Source organism: Hemicordylus capensis, chromosome 6 (genome assembly GCF_027244095.1).
Source record: "Hemicordylus capensis ecotype Gifberg chromosome 6, rHemCap1.1.pri, whole genome shotgun sequence".
Taxonomy (NCBI): Eukaryota; Metazoa; Chordata; class Lepidosauria; order Squamata; family Cordylidae; genus Hemicordylus; species Hemicordylus capensis.
In genome coordinates, this window is record NC_069662.1 from 97,838,811 (window position 1) to 97,858,984 (window position 20,174).

At 43.3% G+C, this 20,174-nt stretch overlaps 1 protein-coding gene across 9 annotated transcripts in view; it reads left to right on the forward strand.

Moving 5' to 3' along the window:
- The window catches only part of ULK4 (unc-51 like kinase 4), a 370,052-nt gene that overhangs the window by 44,894 nt on the left and 304,984 nt on the right, over nt 1-20,174 (forward strand). For all 9 annotated transcript variants that reach the window (XM_053265063.1, XM_053265069.1, XM_053265068.1 and 6 more), the window contains exons 17-18: nt 2,309-2,387; nt 13,136-13,243. In XM_053265063.1, the coding sequence (XP_053121038.1) occupies nt 2,309-2,387; nt 13,136-13,243 (187 nt within the window). The remainder of the gene's footprint in view (nt 1-2,308; nt 2,388-13,135; nt 13,244-20,174) is intronic.

The following is a 20,174-nucleotide window of genomic DNA, read 5'->3' on the forward strand; positions in this document are numbered from 1 at the left end:
CTAGGCTGCCAGGCAGGGGTTGCAAGTGCTTAGTTGTGCCATAGGGGATTTGTTGGCATTCCTCCAGGAAGGTCTCTCTTTGGGCTTGATGGCTACTATGCAGAAATGTTGGGCTGCTTGTCTTACATAGATGTTGTTTCTGGAGGAGGCTGGCTCCTCTGGCTGTACACAGTTGCTACAAAATTTCCTGAGTGGGGTACACTTACCTTACCCCTGGTCTGTCATAGATTCCCATCCTGGAACTTAAATACCATGTTCTGTGTTTTCCACCGGAATCCATTTTAGCCTCTATGTGTGGCACCTTTCCATATCCTTTCCTTAAAGGTGGCATTTCTAGTCACTAATAGATTTGCGTGACAGTCTCGGAGTTAAGAGCTCTTGTCTGTAAAGGAGGACTTGTGTGTATTTTTAAAGGATGCTGTGCATTTGATCCTTGATCCATCACTTACACTAAAGGTCAACTCAGGATTTCACAGATCACAGGACATATAGTTGCGTTCCTTCTTCTCAAGCTGCAACATCAGAAAGAGAGGGAGTGGCATAAGTTGGATATTCTCAGGGCTCTATGAGTGTACATCAAAATAACAATCATTTTGATGTTCTGACTCGCAGTTTGTTTTAATTTTGGGGCGTATGATGGGACAACAGATGTCAATGACCACCATAGGTCGTTGGGTCAAGTCCTGCATTATTTTGGCATATGAGCTGCAACACTTACCTACTCCTGAGGGGATTGCCGTCCATTCCACCAGATCAGTGTTGACCTTGCCTGCTTTTTCCTCATCTGCATTGTATGGCTGCTATGTGGAAGGCTCCATCTACCTTCTCACGACACGATAAACTGGACATTCATGTCTCCTCTAGGGCAACATTTGGTTGGAGGGTTCTCCAAAAGGTCCTGTCAAGGCGGTAGGTTCTAGTCCGGGCTTGTTCTCTCCATTGGGTGTGAGCTGTGGTATTACTCATGATGGATGGGTGACCTCCTGCACACAGTAGAGAAGGGAACATTGATACTCACCAGGAAGGTTGCTTCTTGCTGGTGTTACAGAGGTCACCCATGCCCACCCATACAGAGGGTTGGGACCGGACCTGCTGCCTGGAGAGGACTGGGGAGGGAGTTTTCTTATGTTCCTCCCTTCATTTCTGTTAGCTGTACTCGGCCTCTTATATATATGTTTACTGGCTGGGTTCTTCTACGGCTTCCTTTACTGTTCTGTACTGCTTAAGTTTTGGGCTCAGGCTTTTCAATGAACTAGAAGGAACCGCCCTCTGCGGGCTAACCAAGGATTTCTTCATTTGCATATTTCCTGCCTTCTGGAGCAAGTAGGTGGGATAACCCACAGTGGGTAACCTTTTTAACACCAGCAAGACAAACCTCCTTGGTGAGTACAAATATTCCTATTTCATTAAAATTGATTTATAAAATCCACATCATAAAATGTGGATCCCACATTTGTTCCAAGTTAAAATGTTGCATGGAAAGAGAATATAAGAATACATTAGAATTCTATATTAATATTTCTGAATATGGATTAAAATTCCTATTTGCTTCGATCACATTTGGATTTCTACTCACTAAATATTTTTCTCTGTTTTCTGTTCTACAATTATAAAACAGTCAACTAACTTCTAAACTTCTACTGAAATGATGCCCTCTGCTGGGTGCTTTGTGAAATAGTTTGCTTGATTACCAAACTTTAAAAAAGCAGGCAATCTTTTGGTAGAAAAGCAGTGAGGAGGCAATCTAGGGTAGGCAAATAGTAGGAAGGGGGAAAATTAAACAACTACCCTTTAGTTAATATGCTTTTGATTTCAGCCTCCCACAGCTGCTTTTTATTTTAAAGCCAAGAAGAAAAATGATGGAGCTGACCACATGTAATTTGGCCTTCTAGAAAGTATGCATCTTGGGGGTATTAAGCTGTGGGCAATAGATCTCTACAATAAAATGTATCACTTATCTGATGCCAGTGTAAATTAGTCAACATTGTTTCAGTTCCAATATTTATCTCATGCTTTGTATTAAATAACTGGGTGAAATATTTGGCTGTTTTATGCTCCCAGAGTTTCTGGGCATCAGATTAATCAATTTTAAAATGTCATTGGTTTAGCAATGGAGCAAGATCATGAGCACCAAATGCTCTCAGAACTAAGTTATTAGTAACTTACAGTTGGGCTTGGTTTACAACTATTTTTACTAACGAGTTTTATATAACATTCTAAATAACCTAAACGTTTAAATAATTTTTATATGTGCAGATTTGTAGCGTTCATAAAATTAATAATTGCATTTAATTGCATTTAATTACAGACGTGCTAAAGCAGCCCGAGTGATTGGTTTACTGGCATTGCATGCAGCTGAACTTAAAGAGAATGTTCCCATTATAGAGGTAATATTCCTTACTATTGCAGTTGTCAGTGTTCAAACATAGTGTATGAACAGAAATAAGTTAGAGTAGTAACTTAAAACTTCTATTTTAATGTTAAATTAGGTCATAGTGGCTCAATACATAAACTTTTATCACCCTCCTTCAAGGATCTCAGGGCAGCACACATAGGGTGGCTTTACACATAAAATGACAAATAACCTATTTCAAATCTAGGTTTCAGGTGTCCCCCACGCAGGTACCCCACGTAAGAGGGGTAGAATATGCCAACATTGGTGGGTTCTCACAACATGCCCAATATCAGCATGCCTGTCCCAACACTGTAAGTTGGGCTCCCAGGGTTCCAGTGACTCATGGCAACCTTACTTGCCTCGTTATGTGTGAAGTTGCCTATAATCTCTTCTCTATACTGTGTCTAAGATGTATTCTTGTGATCCTGTGCGGTAGATTAGACTGAGAGAAAATGACTAGCCCAAGTTATGCCCAGCAGAGGTGCACCTAGGTAATTTTGGAGCTAAAGGCCTTTGGATCTGCCCCTCACTTGCTGGAACCCACCCCCACCCCGCTGCAAGTTATGCATTATCCCCCTACACACACACAAACACACACTCTGTGACACTTGCAGTATTTTTAACATGTGGGTTCTTGAGGGCACAAACAGCAACTGAACTCACAAGAATTTAAGAATATAAAACAAGTATATTTATGTAAATATGCATTTGCAGAAACATTTCAAACATGCAACTTAACATTTTCCCATCCCACATATGTCTTTCCCCACTGCGCTCTCTATCTCTAAAGCACCTGGCGCAGGTCATAATCACACTCGGCTGCCCGGCATAGTGTTGGACAGACTAAAGAGGATTTGAGGACCCCAGGGGTTGTGGAGGCCCTGGACTTCGGCTCCAAAGTTCAGGGGTAAGAGCATCACTGATGCCCATTGGCTGAGTAGAGATGTGAACCTGGGTGTCCTAAAGCAGGCCTGCACAATCTAAGTCTTGCTAGATCATGCCTTCTGTGCTGGGCCACAGGTAAGTATATGCTGCAGCAACAGCAGGAGCCATGAAGAGCTCTTGGCCTATCCTGCTGATGAGCAGCCGTGCCTTTAATATAGTTGGCCACTTGAGTCCAGATGTCGCCCACTCCAGGGCCAGAGCCCACCGACACCAACCTTTTATGTATAATTTGTTTTAATGTAATAGTTAATGTGCTGGAAATTGACCTCACCTCTGAACACCAAGTGATGACTGGTTCTGGACCACTGGGGCATTTGAGTTATGCACCCCGGTCTAAGGCCAACACTCTAGAACAATGTTGTTCATTGAAAGGCCTGGAGGATAGTAGAGGCCCCTGTCAAACTGAAGTATAGCTCCCTGACTAATTGTTTAATGGGCTTGTGTGACGTCAAAGCTGAATACACTGCACAGAGTCCCCCTGGCAGCACGTGGAGGTGACGATTCTCACCATGCAGTGCTGTACTTTGCCCAGTTCCAATGGGGCTCCTTTAAGGGAAATGGAGCACTCTTGAGTCCCTGCACCATCTTGGAAGGCATGCAAAGAGTGCTGGCAAGTATTGCTCTTCCCCGTACTTTCCTCCTAGAGTTCTTGAGAGGGCTCCATCTCTTTTAAAGGGCTCTTCTAGCATTGAGAAAAGTGCACTACAGTATGGAGATCAGCACAGTGGGAAATGGCTCTCATATTAAAGGTTTTTTGTCAAAGTCGCCCCCGCTTGAAAAATAGTGAAGATCACTGCTCTATCCATATACCACAGTGTTGAAAGAACAATCTTTGTTCTCCTCTTTCAGGAAAGCACAAATCGGAGTGTTGTATTAAGCAAACTATGTTGAATACGTAATTATTAGATAGATTTTTGAGGACATGCAGTTCTATGAATCTCTCTTTTTAAAAAGTCTAAAAAGGAACAATCTTTTTGAAGTATAAGATCTCTCTGAGACAAATTTAAAAGGATTCTAAATTTTGGGATTTTAGTGAAAAATCACATCACTGTTCTGTGTTATAATAATAGAGATTAAAAGATATAAAATGGTGTAGATGCCCAGGAGAATCATGGTATTTTGGGATGCTCTAGATTTTGTCCTTGTCTAAACGGTCTGAAATTAACTTTTGAATATGAATATTGTTATAATGCTCATCACATCGCTAAAGATGGCAAAGGTGCTGAGATACTGAACTGAACATGCTTTAAAGCTCAAGGAAAGGGGTTGAACATTTTAATGCATTTTAAGGAATGCAATGTCTATATTCTAAGATTTGTAGGGATAAAATGTAAAGGCTCATTGCCAACTCAACAATAAGCTTGGATCAAGTCAATTTCAAGCAAGAAGTGTCTTAAGGGATTGTTGCAGTAGCTTATGTCTAGGGATGTGCTCGAAACGCGATTCAGCTTCCAAATCACTGCACGGTCCCTTCAGAACCAAGGGCTTCCACAGCCCCTTTAACATGGAGGAGAGCCGGCCCATCCCTGCTCCTCCTCTGCTTGCTGCCACTTCCATACTTGTGGCGCTCCTCCCAGCTATCAGTGTGTGCTGGTGGCGCTCCCCCCAGCTGCTCCCGTGTAGCACTGGCATGCACATGGGCTCCACATGTGTGGCGGCCATGTGCACGCTGGCACCACGTGGGGGCAGCTGGGGGAGAATGTGGCTGGCGCATTCTGATAGCTGGGGGGAGTGCTGCCAGTATGGAAGTTGCGGCAAGCGGAGGAGGAGCAGGGATGGGCTTGTTCTCCCCCATATTAAAGGGGCTTTGGAAGCCCTTGGTTTTAAAGGGATTGTGCAGTGATTAGGAAGCCAGATCACATTTCGAGCACATCACTATTTGTGTCTAGCTTTAAGGGCAGGAAAAGCACTTCTTATAGCCCTGGCTACACCATCTTGCCAGACAAAGAGCATCATAGTACTGTCTACACCAGGGTTTCTCAACGTGTGGGTCCCCAGATGTTATTGGACTTCAACTCCCATAATCCCCAGCCCCAGTGGCCTTTGGTTAGGAATTATGGGAGTTGAAGTCCAGTTACATCTGGGGACCCACACGTTGAGAATCCCTGGTCTACACAAACTTACACTCTCTGTTCTGTCTGTGGGAGATCCTCTTGGACCAAGAGGAAACATGAACAGCTGTTCAAAGGTTCTGCTGCTCTTTCCTCAGCAAGGCAATGCAACTTGGGACTATCAGAGGTTCTTTTTCTGATTTTGAAAAGATGAGAAAGAGACACTTGTTCATCATCATCAGTTTTATTACGGCCATTGGCCAGCAAAAATAACAGCAATAAACATACTCAACACGTCAATAAAACAATGCTAAAACACAATATGACAGATTACAATCAGTAATAATAAATTATTTAAAAACAACAGACAACTCTCGCAGTTAGGCACTTAATAGGGACCTCAACCTAATGGCAATATAGAAAAATTTAGCCACAACTGCTGTAGTCCCAGGGCTCGAATCCGCGAGGCAGTAATAAGTATAAAAGAGATCACACCTTCCGGGAAACTTGAGTAACAGAGGGGAAATGAGTTCTTCTCTAGCATCCCGATACAAAGCACAGTACAACAACACATGGGAGACAGTTTCCAGAAGGCCAACGCCACAAGGGCAGAAAACCGCAACAGTATTATCTTTTGCAAACCTCCGTTCCAACAGAGAAGAGGGCAACACATTAAACCGGGCCCGAGACACTTGTTACACTTATACACTTGTGGTGGAAAGAACCTTGCAAGGACAGCAGTAGATGGAAAGGGTACCCATAAATGTCAGTTCCCAGGCTGTAGTGGTTTTTCTCCTGAACTCTGTTTGGCAATTGCTAGAGCGATGTATTGTTAAGCAAATCTCCACCAGAGGTCACTTGGACATAAAAATGAAATACTGAAAAAAGGATATTTTGGATCTGGTGACTGATGTAGGCTAGGTAAGGCTAAATATTAAACAATATATTGCAGTTCTGTGTTTACTGTACTGATGCAATAGGAAGGTACTGTGTTCACTCTCAGTATTTTGGCTGAAATAATTGTATGTTTCCTATAAACTTATTATTTATTTTATATCCTGGACCCTGAGTTACATACAAAACAAAACAAAAAACACCCAGGGCAGCAATTACTAAACAGATAAAATTGATTTAGCAGTTAAAAATAAAACAGTACAATAAAACAACTGCAATAATAAAGCTCGGGAACATCAGAATAAAATATAACAACATCTAGAAGCTGGCTCAAACAACTGTGAAAATAAGATGACTTCTGCTTGGTGCCAAGCAAAGGGGGACTTCTGTTTGGTGCCAGGGGGAAATAATGAACCCCACAAGCCCCTCTTGCTGGGTCCCCCCAATTTCAGCCAAATACATCTCCAGTATTCTAAAAAGGAGTAGTTAAGAGAGCCCTCTCTGCCTACCTTTATAACTTGATTTTAATTGTAATTTGAGTACCTCAAGCATTCCATAATTATCAGCAGTTCAGCTTAAAAAAGGCCCTTTCAGTGATGGTCACCCATCTGATGAAGATGTTCATGTGTGGGCAGAAACATGGTGGGGGGAACAATCCTTCAAGTACCCAGGTCCCAAATCACAGATCTGGCTTACACATTGCTCTGGCATGTGTGTGTTTTATATAATCTGGTGAGGTGCAGGAGTGGGGGTCAGGCTTGCACTTGCTTCCCAGTACCACTGTGCTAGCATCTTTAGTGTGATCCAGAGCCTGTACACAGAAATGTCTACACCGGCAGTCTGGTCAAACTGCCCACTCCTTTTCCATAGCAGAGGGGCTCCCTGCTGGTTGCTCCATCAGTAACTAGCCAGATGCCCTTCTTCACACAGGATTCAGACCGCTTGCTGCTGAGAACAGCAGTTGATTGCTCCCCACTGAGCTTTGAGTCATAGCTGTCTGTCTGTCTGTATTTATTTATTTATTTATTACACTTTTATACTGCCTCACACACGTGTCTCTGGGCAGTTCACTATGATAAAACAGTTAAAACACATATAAAAACACATAAAAACAATTGAAAACTAACAATTTAAAAAATCAGTCACAGAATTAAAACCTATACATTATTAAGAAGCTGAAAAAGCCTGAGTAAAAAGATGGGTTTTTAAATATATATTTTTTAATTGTCAGAGATGGGGAGGCTCGTATCTCAATAGGGAGTGCATTCCATAGTCCCAGGGCAGCAATCGAGAAGGCCCGTCTCCGTGTGGCCACCAGACGAACTGGCAGCAACTGGAGACGGACCTCCAGAGACGACCACAATGGACGGTGGGGCTCATAGTGAAGAAGACGTTCTCTCAAATACCCAGGGCCTAAGCCGTTTAGAGCTTTATAAGTTATAACTAGCACTTTGTATTTTGCCCGGAAACCTTAGCAGAGGTGTAACTTGGTCTCTCCGAGATGACCCAGAGACCAACCTGGCTGCCGCATTCTGAACCAACTGAAGTTTCCGGACTATGTACAAAGGCAGCCCCATGTAGAGCGCATTACAAAAGTCAAGTCTGGAGGTTATCAACAAATGTACCACTGTTTTGAAGTCATTAATCTCGAGAAACGGGTGCAGCTGGTGTATCATCCGGAGGTGATAGAAAGTACCCCTGGCCACCGCCTCAAGCTGAGAAACCAGGGAGAAGTGTGAATCCAGAAGTACTCCCAGACTACGAACCTGTTCCTTTTGGGGAAGTGTGACCCTATCTACAACAGGTAGATCAAAATCATCTCTAGAGTTCTGACCCCGCACAATAAGTACCTCCGTCTTATCTGGATTCAGCTTCAGTTTATTCTCCCTCATCCAGCCCATTACTGCTTCCAGGCAGGCATTTAGGGAGGATATGCCAGTTTATCTCACCTGGAATGAAAACCACAGTGCTTTCCACTTGTGCCTTGTAGGTGAGTTGGGTCAAGAGCTCTTTATAGCTCCTGCAGGATATTCCTTCCTGCAGGCCAGCAAAAAGGTCTGGCCTGCAGGTTTATGTTGTGCAGAGTTGACCTAAACACAATCATCCCTTGTCACTGTTACAGAATGGTGATGGATAAATGTAAGAAGGATTGCAAAGATCTGAGAAAAATAAATGTGTCTGAGTTTTTACCTCACTAAAATAAATATTCATCTATTTGTATCCTGAAAAGCTCACTATCAAACCAATAAAGTAGCTCTCTACTTCTTTTGCATTATTTGTCATATATGGATAAACAGCCTAATGTTGCATAATTCAGCCAGCTGGAAAATTAAATTTGGTAAAAAATGAAACAGTGAACAGATTTCCACTTACAGCACCTTACTTGTTGAGTATTGACTTGATAGTCAGACAGTTTCAGTTTTTATTGCAAAGCTGGTAACTGTTGAAAACGCTGTGGAATACAGTCAATATTTTTCATGGATTGTCGCTTGAGCGCTTATACTACAAGTGGAAGAAATTTGTTTTTGCTCTGCTCTGCCCCCCACCTTTCCAGTGTCATCTGCCATCTATCAGAAGGAAACAAATGAATATGTACTGTATGGTATGCAAGTAGATCTGGATCATGATCCATTGCATTCATAATGAAATGGGTTCTGCGCCTGCCCAGGGACCTCACGGGTAGACTAACTAGCTCCTTGAGATGTCCACTCTACCCTGCACATGCTTCGCACTTTCATTGTAAATGGCAGTTGGGGGTGTTATTTCTTCAGTTTCTGTTTGACCGCCAAAGCATCTATACCTCAGTATTGGCTTCTCGGCTTAACTGAAATAAGCAGAAAGAGAATTTAGGATTGAGCTTCGGACTGTTGACCTCAGGACTTCTTTTGACTATCTTTGTTTTACAATTTAGTGAAAGAATAAAAACAGATTTTGAGAGGATGTAGTGAGGAATTTGGACGGACGCGGTGGGGTATTTAGGATGGGTGTTTGCCCCATCCTAAACAGGGAGACAAAAACGACATTTAAGAGACGTGTGGGATGCCACACTAAGTTGCCATCTATGGACCATCACGGCCCATGTTTGCTGTGTCTTGGTGAGTAACACAGTACAGCAACTTGTAAGATTTGTTGTTCATTCTTGAGACAAACAATCAAAAATAGAGTGCTCCACCTATGAAAGGCGCTATATAATGAGGCTTTGCGGCCGCTGACGCTGAGGCCAAGCCACTCTTCAATGTTGGGAATTACCTCAAGCTCATTACCGAGGACGATGACGAGCACACATGGATCTGCCACAGAGCAGTCTAAAACCGTGGCGTCAGAGCCTGACTTCAAGAAATCAAAGGAGGTCTCAATGATGACTCACAGGCATAAGGGAAAAAAAATCAGAGATGCAACTCAGAAGAGGAGAGTGCATCACCACCCCCAAAGAGGCACAGCAGTAAGGCAGCTAGCGGAACTCCATCTCCAACACTGGTGCAGGATTGTAGCTTGACATAGGAGTCGGAGAAGTCTTTGTCAGCATCACGATCCTTGCCGAAAGGCTCGATACCGAAGGCGTCGCTATCGACACCCTATGCTACAGAGGACTAAACATTGATGTCAGCACCCTGTGGTACCGATGACTCAACATTGACAACAGCATCAATGTTGGCATCAACATTGAGGACACCAGCGAAGCCTGCTTCAACATCGAGAAGGCATCTCCTTTTCTCTCTAGCGCAAACCCCAGTGCAGTTTCTTTCTACTCCCCAGAGGAGCAGCGGAACAGGCGGAGAAATATATACGAGAGATATTGTGACAGAGTATGGCCAGGATGAGGAATTCTCACTGGACCAAAACAAGGCAAATTCTCTATTGGAACTGTTAGACTCCACATCAAGCACACCATCAGAATTGCCATTCCAAGGCTTTCTAAGTACTGGCCTTGACGTAGATCAAGAGGTTGACGATGCTCCATGGGCACCACCAAGGACCTCATCAGTATCCTCACTGCAGGAATCAAAACCATTCCGAATTATGTCGCCATTGCATATGTTTGAGGAAGCAACAATACAGAATATACCTGGATTGACCAGGCCAAAAGTGACTCCTGTGCCAGTAACAGCTACTAGTGCATCTTTTGCCTTTGTGTCTCTAATATGGAAGTCCCCTGATCAAATGCTCTTTTCATAGGGACTCCATTTGCAACCAGCTCAGAATATACCAATACTGAGAGAGCTGACATGTGGGTTTAGACACGCATTACCAGAGGATTATGCTGATTACCTCAGTTGGAAGGCACAGGAAGAACCTGTTTGCCAGCCTGTTTTAGTGGCTACCGGAACACCAGCTGCTGAGGCACCTGCTGTGCAGATGGTCTCTGCTGCGTGTCAAACACAGCCATTAGAGCCATTGCAACCTAATGCTCCTTCCTCTGAGTTACTGCAGGTGCCAGAGGTACCAGTGAAAGTGCCAGGTAAAAGGAAGAGCTAAGGAACTCTTCCCCTGGCCCCGCAATCACCATCAGCAGCAGAGGGCGAGGGGTACTCCTCAGTCGGCAGAGTCAGATTCTGATAGGGCCAGCCACCAGTCAGACCCACTCTCTGATGTGCCTCCAAGATTGTCCACATCCCCATTGGAGAAGCTGAAGGCCTACCGTGCTGTTATCAGGGAAATTGCTGAGGCTCTAGATATGAACTTAAGGATGCTGGAGACGGAGCTGAAGGATCTGGTATATAATATGATGGCTGCTGCTGAATCTTCACATCCAATAGCCCTTCCAATGATACTAGTTCTTCTCAAGGCTTCTCAAGTACTGGCCTATCCATGTAACTGCTAATCAGGCATGTGGTCAGATGAAGACAATTGAGTTTCCATATTCCATTAGTAGTTCTCCTTTTTTTAAAAGGTAAAATAACCCACCTGAGTACCCAGAGTAGGCTGGCACAATCCCAGCTCCCTGACGTGAATATTTGTCTATACTTGAAGCAGTACAGTTGCTGCCACTACAGTGGGTATTACTGCATCAGTAGAAGTTTATATAAAGTCATCAGTTTACATAGTTCCTTGGCTGTTGGCACCATACTGTGCAAATGAGGAAATTCCCTAGAAACCAGGCATTACTTTGACCCATACTTTGGGGGTCTAAATCTACTATATGGCCCTTGATTGCCATCTTGCAGTCTAGTATAGCTTAAAGCTAACTTAATATTAATACTTTGCTAGGTGCTTAATCCTGAATACAATCTCTAATTTCCTGGGCTATGTTAAGCATTCTTAGACTTGCCATATAGCTTTACATTTGAATTTTGATAAGAGTCGCTAGCTCTTTTTGGACCATTTTTATGACTATCTGTACTGTGACCTGGACAGTTGTGATCAATGTCTGAGGTCAGAGAGATACATGGTGCTGCTACTTCTTCAACATTTCTTGAATGACCAATACCATGTGACTTATTTCCCCCCAACAAGGAAGATAAATTGTGCAGATACGATTGCCTGTTCACACAGAGGTCCCAGCTCAACTGTGTGAGTGGTGGTGACTTGCGCTACTCCTTCACCACTCTTACTTTATTTTATTGTAGTATATTCAACATGTATATCTCACTTCTCAAACTTTTTTTACTCAAGGCAACAGATAAATACAACATTTTAAACAGTAACAAAAAATCAATAGTATTTTAAAACTTCAGTAAAAATCAGTCCTTTTGGGGAACAGCAGTAGTCAGAAATCAGATTCATAACATTCCTTAAAAAGGAAAGTCTTGGTTGCTTAAAAAAACAGTAAGTAATGATGTGGTCAGGCAGACTTCATTTGACAGGACACTCAACTGTCTTGATACCACCACAGAAAGGCCCTGTTTTTTATGCTCACCTGCCTATCTCAGGCAGTGGGAAGCACAGAGCATAGTTTCAGCAGATCTCAGGGGTTAGGCTGACTTGTATGGCAGTGCCAGCATCTGGTGAATGTGTTTACCGGGCCAGAGTGTTCTTAGATACATATGGAATATTGGAGATTATTAGGAAAGGAATTGAAAATAAAATGGCCTATATCCAAAAGCTTTTCTGGAAATGGATGGAGGGGCTGTTTTGGAGATACTTAACACAGTTCCAATGGCCCAGTTTCAGAAGGGATAGTGTAGGACTGAAAAAGATCAACCAGAATAATCAAGGGGTTGGAGTATCTTCTCTTTGCGAAATGACTAATATGTTTGGGGCTGCTTTGCTTAGAGAAGAATATTACTGGGGAAGGGTGCACATGATAGAGGTTTATAGAATTGCATGTGGTATGGGGAGAGTAGATGGAATGGACAGTTACCTTTCTTTCCTATAATTGGGGAATTGACAAAAGAAATGGGGGAATCACCAAAATAAGCCAAGTGGCAGTAGCTTCAAGACAAATAAAAGAAAGTACTTCTTCACATAATTAGCTTGTGGACTTAACTACTGCACGATAATGTGATGACTGCAGCTTTAGATGGCTTTAAAAAGGGATTAGACACATTCTTGGAGGACAGGTCTATCAGTGGCTATTAGGCATGGACTGAACCTTCAGAATAACAGTTGTTTTGGGGGTGGGGCAAACAATGGGGGAGGACTCTCTTCTTTATGCCCTGCTTGTGGGTTTTTAGGAAGCATCTGACTGGTCTCTGATTGAAACAAGATGCTGAAGTAGATGAACCATTGGTCTGATCCAGCAGGGCTTTTGTGTTTTCATGAATGGATGACTGGTGAATCTTTGGAAGGTTCTGATATGGAAAATGTATATCGTGTGATCGTGTGATTTTTCTTACTTTGAAGATTAAGTAGTTGTCTGTCTTCCCCATGCTAGATCCCATTTCTAATACTTTTATCTTTTTTTCTCTAGGCTGTCACTCTCTTAACTGAACTGATCAGAGAGAACTTCAGGAACAGCAAATTAAAACAATGCCTTTTACCTACCCTTGGGGAGTTGCTTTATCTTGTGGCTAGCCAGGTAAGATGGACAGTTCTATGTACATTTCCTTAATTACACTGGTGTAAACAAAGCGGTAAGTTTCTCTATGGAAATTCTTGAATCTTTGTGTGAATAGTTTGCAAAAGAAAGAGAAAATGCACTAATGCAAGCTATCAATCTGTCTCTAAGGATGTCTTAAATTTTGTGAAGGAGTTCAGGTAACATCCCAAAAGTTTAATCTTAAAATGGACTTTTAAAATCTTTCTAAACTTATTAATTATGAAGATGATGTTCCTTTAGTTTATTTCTGGTACAGTGTAACTTGTTTCATATTCCTTTTTACAAGAAGGAATGCTGAAGTGTTAAACACATTTTATAAATAATGTAGTTTTAGGCAGTTCTTTTGAAAATGCAATGAAATGACTTCTCTCCTGTGCCATTAGATCATATTCCTCTGAAATGTGAATGTGGTGGGATTTAGATTCAAATAACTCTCTCATTGTAAGATGCTGGAAATTCCTATGTGTTTGACCAAATATACTAAAAAGTTATTTCTGAGCATTTATTTTTAATGTTAGGTGATACTGTGGGAATTGAAGCATATTACTTACTGGTTTTCACACCAATCCCTTGCTGTGAATTTCTTTCGTTTGCCCTACAAAGCTTATATCTCTCATTGCTTTGTTTTAGTTCTTAGATGGAAGTTTTCTTATAATGAAATGGAGCTTTGAAATAAAAATAAAGTATATATTATTGCTTCATGGGTTGCTATAATCCTCTGATCTGAAAAAGGTTCAAAATGAAGATATCTGCTTGATAAAATCTTGTAGCTTGTGCCACTATACAATCAATTGGGGAGTGGAATTACTGCTTTTAAGGTATAACTGAGAAATTCTCCACATTATAAAGAGATAAGCAAGGTGCCAACTGTAAAGAATTAATCCGAAATGTTACCTCCTTAATAGGTTGTCAGACTATTTTAAAGTAGAATTTAGATCACATTGCTTCTCTGGTATCAGCTGGGACAAGTTTTATTTGTGATAAGGTACAAAGCCAAAAAATATAATTTGCTAATGTATTGCTTTCTTTCATTATCATCATGCAAAGGCACAGGACACTTTAAGAAGACTGCATGGACACATTTCAGCTAGCATAGTCCATGTCTATGTTTTGCTCAAAGTGGGGTAAATTAATGTCAAATGGGTGCAGACCAATCAACAGAAAGAAAATTCTCTCAGTCCTGTGGGATTGTGGCCATAGTGTGGACACATTGGAAGGGATAAAAGAGAATGGTGACATGAGTTTAAAAATAAAGAGTTGTTTTACTGAGGGATAATCGGGATACGAAAAGGAAAGGTTGTGCATCGAGTTGGTGTTGACTCCTGACAACCACAGATCCATGTGGTTTTCTTGGTAAAATACAGGAGTGGTTTACCATTGCCTTCTCCTATGCAGTATGAGATGATGCCTTTCAGCACCTTCCTATATTGCTGCTGCCCGATATAGGTGTTTCCCATATTCTGGGAGAAACACCAGCAAGGATTTAAACCAACAGCCTCCTGCTCTCTAAACAGGTTGCTTCCCTGCTGCACCATTAGGTGGCACAGGAAATGAAAAGAGGTGGGTAAAGAATGGCTGTCTTCGCACATAACACCAAACTGGAGGCGAATGAGTCAGAAGTTCCATTTCGTGGTTGTCCAAATGCATGCAACCGCGGTCTCATCACAAAAGCGAACTGAGGATTTGAGGTGAAACCATAATCTGTTTATAGTGAGTTTCGCAGCTCCAACCTGAGCTGCAAAACTTGAGCTGAGGTTTGAGAGCAGCATTGTGTCCAAAATCTGCTGCCATTGTAACCTAGTTTTTGTTCTATGGCTACTGCCAAAATAATAGAGAGGGATTTCAGACCAGCCCAGAAACACGCCAGCTCTATGCCTGCTATGCTTCTTGCTGGCCGCCTCTCCAAGCACTTGCTCTCCCTCCGCTGTCTCAGCACTCCCCCAGCTGTTGCCTGGCAACAGGGAGTCTGCATTGCTGCTAGGGATGTGCACAAATAATTTTTTTAATTCAATTTGTACGCAAATCGAATCACTCCCGATTTGTTTTGGGTCCGAATCCCCCTCCTGAATTACCCCAGATTCAATTTGGATCTGAATCAATCTGAAACCTAATTGATTTGGGGGGAAAAATCATTCTGGGGGCAAAAGAGTGGGGTGGGTGGTAGTCAGCGTGGTGTGGTGGTTAGAGTGCTGGACTAGGACCGGGGAGACCCGAGTTCAAATCCCCACTCAGCCATGAAACTAGCTGGGTGACTCTGGGCCAGTCACTTATCTCTCAGCCTAACCTACTTCACAGGGTTGTTGTGAAAGAGAAACTCAAGTATGTAGTACACCGCTCTGGGCTCCTTGGAGGAAGAGTGGGCTATAAATGCAAATAAATAAATAAAAATAAATAAAATAGTGCCCAATGGGTGGAAGCTACCACCCAAATTTCAAAGACATTGGGCAAAGGAGTAATTTTTTTTGACATTTGCGTGTCCTTAGATTTCCCCCCATAGGGAATAATAGGGATTTCAGCAGCCCCATAACTCATGTGGTGGGCACCAAGGTGGCCCAGAATGGGTTGTAGTATAGTGCAAATGGGGTGCCAACCACCCCCAAAATCACAAGCCCATGGGGTACTGGGTTTTGTTGTTACAAAATCCACTATTTGTTGATAGTGGATTAGATTCTCTGGTTATTCATCATTTTGCACCAAAAATGATGAATTTATTTATTTATTTTTATTTATTTTTACATTTCTATACTGCCTTTCGTTAAAAGAAAACCCCAAGGCTGTTTACAAAAATTAAAACATACAATAAAAAGCAGTAAAAACATCAAGCATAAAAACAAGCATAAAAATGAACATCTTTGTTCACTTTAGTTCATTCATCATCTTTGATGCAAAATGATGAGATTGTGGTGTAGCCATGATAGTGCCCATATTTTAAATAATGTTTTGGCCATTGGCCGTATATAAATAAAGTTAAAAAGGGGGTAGATGTGATCCTGCCAATTACTGCCCAGTCAGCTTGCTGAGTATTGTGAGTAAGCTTTACTTGAAGCATCTAAATTGGAAGCTTCAAGACTGGATGGAGAATAAAGGTATTCTGGAGGATGAAAAGGCTGATTTTAGCATGGTGTGTTCAACAATGGATCATGTCTTGGTATTAGGTCCTCTTATTGAAAAGTACAGGAATAAGCCTAAGTCTTCCTTGTATGTGGCCTTTGTAAATTTCAAATCAGGCTTTGATTCAATTTTGAGGCGAAGCCTTTGGGCTACTAACCAGCAACTCAGGGCTACTAACATCAACGGGCAATTTGCTTCATTATTCTGGCTTTGACTATGGACAGTTCCCTCAGTTTACCCTTTGGATTTCATTTTGCCTTCATTCTCTATGAATGTTGACTTTTCTGGTTTCTCTTTCACCCTACTTTTTGGCATATGTTCTAATGAATGGGGCGGGGGGTGGCTTCTAAAAATTGTGCCTCCTGTAGAGGAATGCTAACCTCCTGAAAGGCACGAGTGTCTAATTTCCCTCGGACAAAACCTCAATGTGCAATCCTGGACTTGGCCCTGGATCCAGTTGCACCTCCTGAGACGGAAAGTGAACCTGGCTTTCCGGACTCGGACATAGTCTCCTTGGGGTCGTCCCCTGTGGACAATCAATCAGACTCTAAACCTGTGTCTCCGTTGGAAGATCTGAAGCAATACTTGGCCTATGTAGCCCGCATGGCCTCGGCTCTTGGTGTGAGCCTTGATACGCAACAAAAAGTGGAATTGGACCCTTTATTTGGTCTCATTGATGTTGAGGCTAAGGTACCAGCCTCTCTACCACTTAACACTGCCTTATTGGGAGCCATGTGTGGGCATTGGAAGAAGCCAGCAACTCTTTCGCAATCCAACAGGCATTTGGAGAACTTCTATAGGGTGCAGATGCAGAAGGACATGACCTTCTTGAAGGATCACCTAATTCTATTGTGGTGGAGGCATCCCTGCAAAAGTCTAAAGGTCGCAGTCACTCTGCACTGGGTGATAAGAAGGGCAGGAAGTTGGACTCCTTTGCGAGGAGACTACTTGGTGTCAGCTCTGCATTTGCGGGTTGCCAACTACCAGGCCTATAACGCCAGGTATAACCATTTTTTGTGGGGAAACGTGGCCCCCTTTTTGGACTTCCTGTCCCAGGATAAGCGAGATCCAGCGAAGGCCTTCTTGCACGAGGCTGTGCAGGTGGCAAAGCAAGAACTTTACTTGGCAAGACACTCTGTGGAGTGTGCAGCAAAGGTGATGGCCACATCCGTGGCTCTCAGGAGGCATGCCTGGCTGGGTTCCTCCGGGCTGACCTATGAGGCCCACACTAGAATTGAGGATCTTCCCTTTGAATGTTCTAGCCTCTTCACGGAACAGACTGATGACACTTTACAGAAGGTGCAGAAGCTGAGGAGTACAGCAAAATCTATGTTATACTCTTCTTCTGCTCCTAAGCTGCAGAGGCAACCCAGGTGGTGGTCTTACCAACAGGCTAAAGCCCCTTCACAGCAACAATCCTCATCAGAGTGTTACTTTTGCATTAACAAGTTCCAGCCTCGATAAAAGTCTGGGTTCCAGCCCAGTAAGCCTGCCTTTCAGAAGCAGTGTCTGAATACCTTTCAGAAAAAGCAATGACGGTTGGGCCTTTTGGACCCGCCTGGCTCCTTTTGCGGTGAATTGGGACAAGGTGACTGTGGATCAGTGGGTCCTCACAGTCATACGCATGGGTTATGCCCTCCAGTTTCAGCAGACACCACCATTGTCCGGGGTTGTGACGACACTGTTGACACCAGCGTTGGCTCAGGAGGTCTCTGCTCTCCTTGTGAAGGATCCGATTGAAAGGGTCACCAATGTGACGAGCTCCAGTTTCTGTTCCCATTAATTTATCGTTCCAAAACCAGACGGTGGTCAGCACCCTGTATTGGACCTCAGAGGCCTAAACAAACACGTTGTTTACAAGTGTTTCTGGATGTTGTCGGTACTGACTATTTTGACCCTGTTGGAAAAGGACATGTGGATGGTCTCCTTGGACCTGAGAAATGCATACTATCATATCTCTATATACCCTCAACATCTCAGTTTTCTGCGTTTCCAGATAGGGGGAATCATCTATCAGTTCAAGGCCTTACCATTTGGCCTGATGGCCCCGAGGGTCTTTACAAAATGTCTGGCCTTTGTAGTGGTGTTTTTACAAGAGCAAGGGATACAGATCCTGCCATATCTAGATGATTGGCTCATCCTAGTGGGTTCAAAGCAGGTTGCTCTGAGCTCTCTCAACAGTCAGAGATACTATGCAGAGCCTGGGCATGCAAATCAACTTCGAGAAGTCCCAGCTAGATCCTGTCCACAGGTTACAATTTATAGGGCTGTTCTTTGACACAAGTTTGGAGAAGGTCTTCCCCCCCAGAGGTCTGCATAGAGACACTTGTACGGCTGGCCTCTGCTTTCCTGGCCGGAGGGCCACAGACCGTACACTCAGTGCAAAGCCTGTTAGGCCATATGGCTGCCACCACGTACGTGCTTCCACATACACACCTTTGAATGCGCATCAATCAGACATGGTTCCTGGATGTGTTTGACCCCCTTCCCACTCTACCTTAACTGCTATCGCAGGAGAGGGGTCGGGTGCTCCATCTGGACATCCTGTCTCTGCACCTGACTGCCTGGAATATCCTACCGACTTCTCGGTGAGACTCAGAGACATTTTGCTTACGGCTAGAAAGCCCTCGACAAGAAGGTCTTATGGACATAAATGGACTCGTTTCTGTACACTTGCTACTCAAAATGGGTTTGATGTTCTTAATCCATCTGTTCAGAATGTTTGTACCTATCTGTTATCTTTGAAAGACTTTGGTTTGAAGCTCTCCTCTCTCAGAGTACATTCGGTGGCCATTGTGGTGCATTCTCCCACCCCTCGGGTTTCCTGGTTTAAGGACCCACTGATAAAGAGTTTTCTGAAGGGTTTATTGCATGTTTTACTGAATGACTTCTGTTATGTCACTGGCTCGGGATTTGTCTGTGGTTCTGACTGGTTTGCTGGGACTACCCTTTGAGCCTTTGGCTTTGATTGATCCTCGTCTCCTGACGTGGAAGGTTGCCACCTTAGTGGCAATCACCTCTGGTAGGAGGGTGAGTGAATTGCTGGCCCCGAGGGCTGATCTGCCGTACCTGCAGTTTCATAAAGATAAGGTTGTGCTCCGACCGGACGTTCAATTTCTTCCAAAGGTAGTTTCTACCTTTCATTGTTCCCTACCACTCACCTTGCCTGTATTTTTTCAAAACCCTTCATCTGATGCAGAACGCAGGTTGCATCATTTGGATGTTCAGAGGGCATTGTCCTTCAGTGTTCAGAGGTTAGATTGGAGGAAAACTCCTTTTCTATTTGTTCTGTATGATCGGCCTCGCAAAGGCTTGCGTTTCTGCTCAGTCCCTGTCTAGGTGGATTGTTTCTACTATTGAATTTTGCTACAGCTTGGCACATAAACAGTTGCCTGCGACTGTTAAGGCATATTCAGTTCGGTCCATGGTGGCCTCTGTTGCCTTTGATTGTGCAGTCCCTTTGGACACTATCTGTCAAGCAGCTAATTGGGCTTCACTCCATTCCTTTATTCGTCATTATGCCATTGATGCCAGGGCACAGAATGATGCTAGGTTTGGCAGGACTGTCCTGCAATCTATTTTCAGTTTATGTACTTCGTTTCTTTGAAATACGTACTTCTTGCAGAGTGCATCCTTGTTTCTGTTTGTTCCTTCCACCTTGGGTGCTAGCTTGTTATGCACGCATTGGTGTAAAAGACAGAGACCACATTGAAGAACTACAGGTTGCTTACCTGTAACTTTGTTTCTTCTAGTGGTCATCTGTGCTTTTACACGCCCTCCCATCCTCCCCACTGGGTCT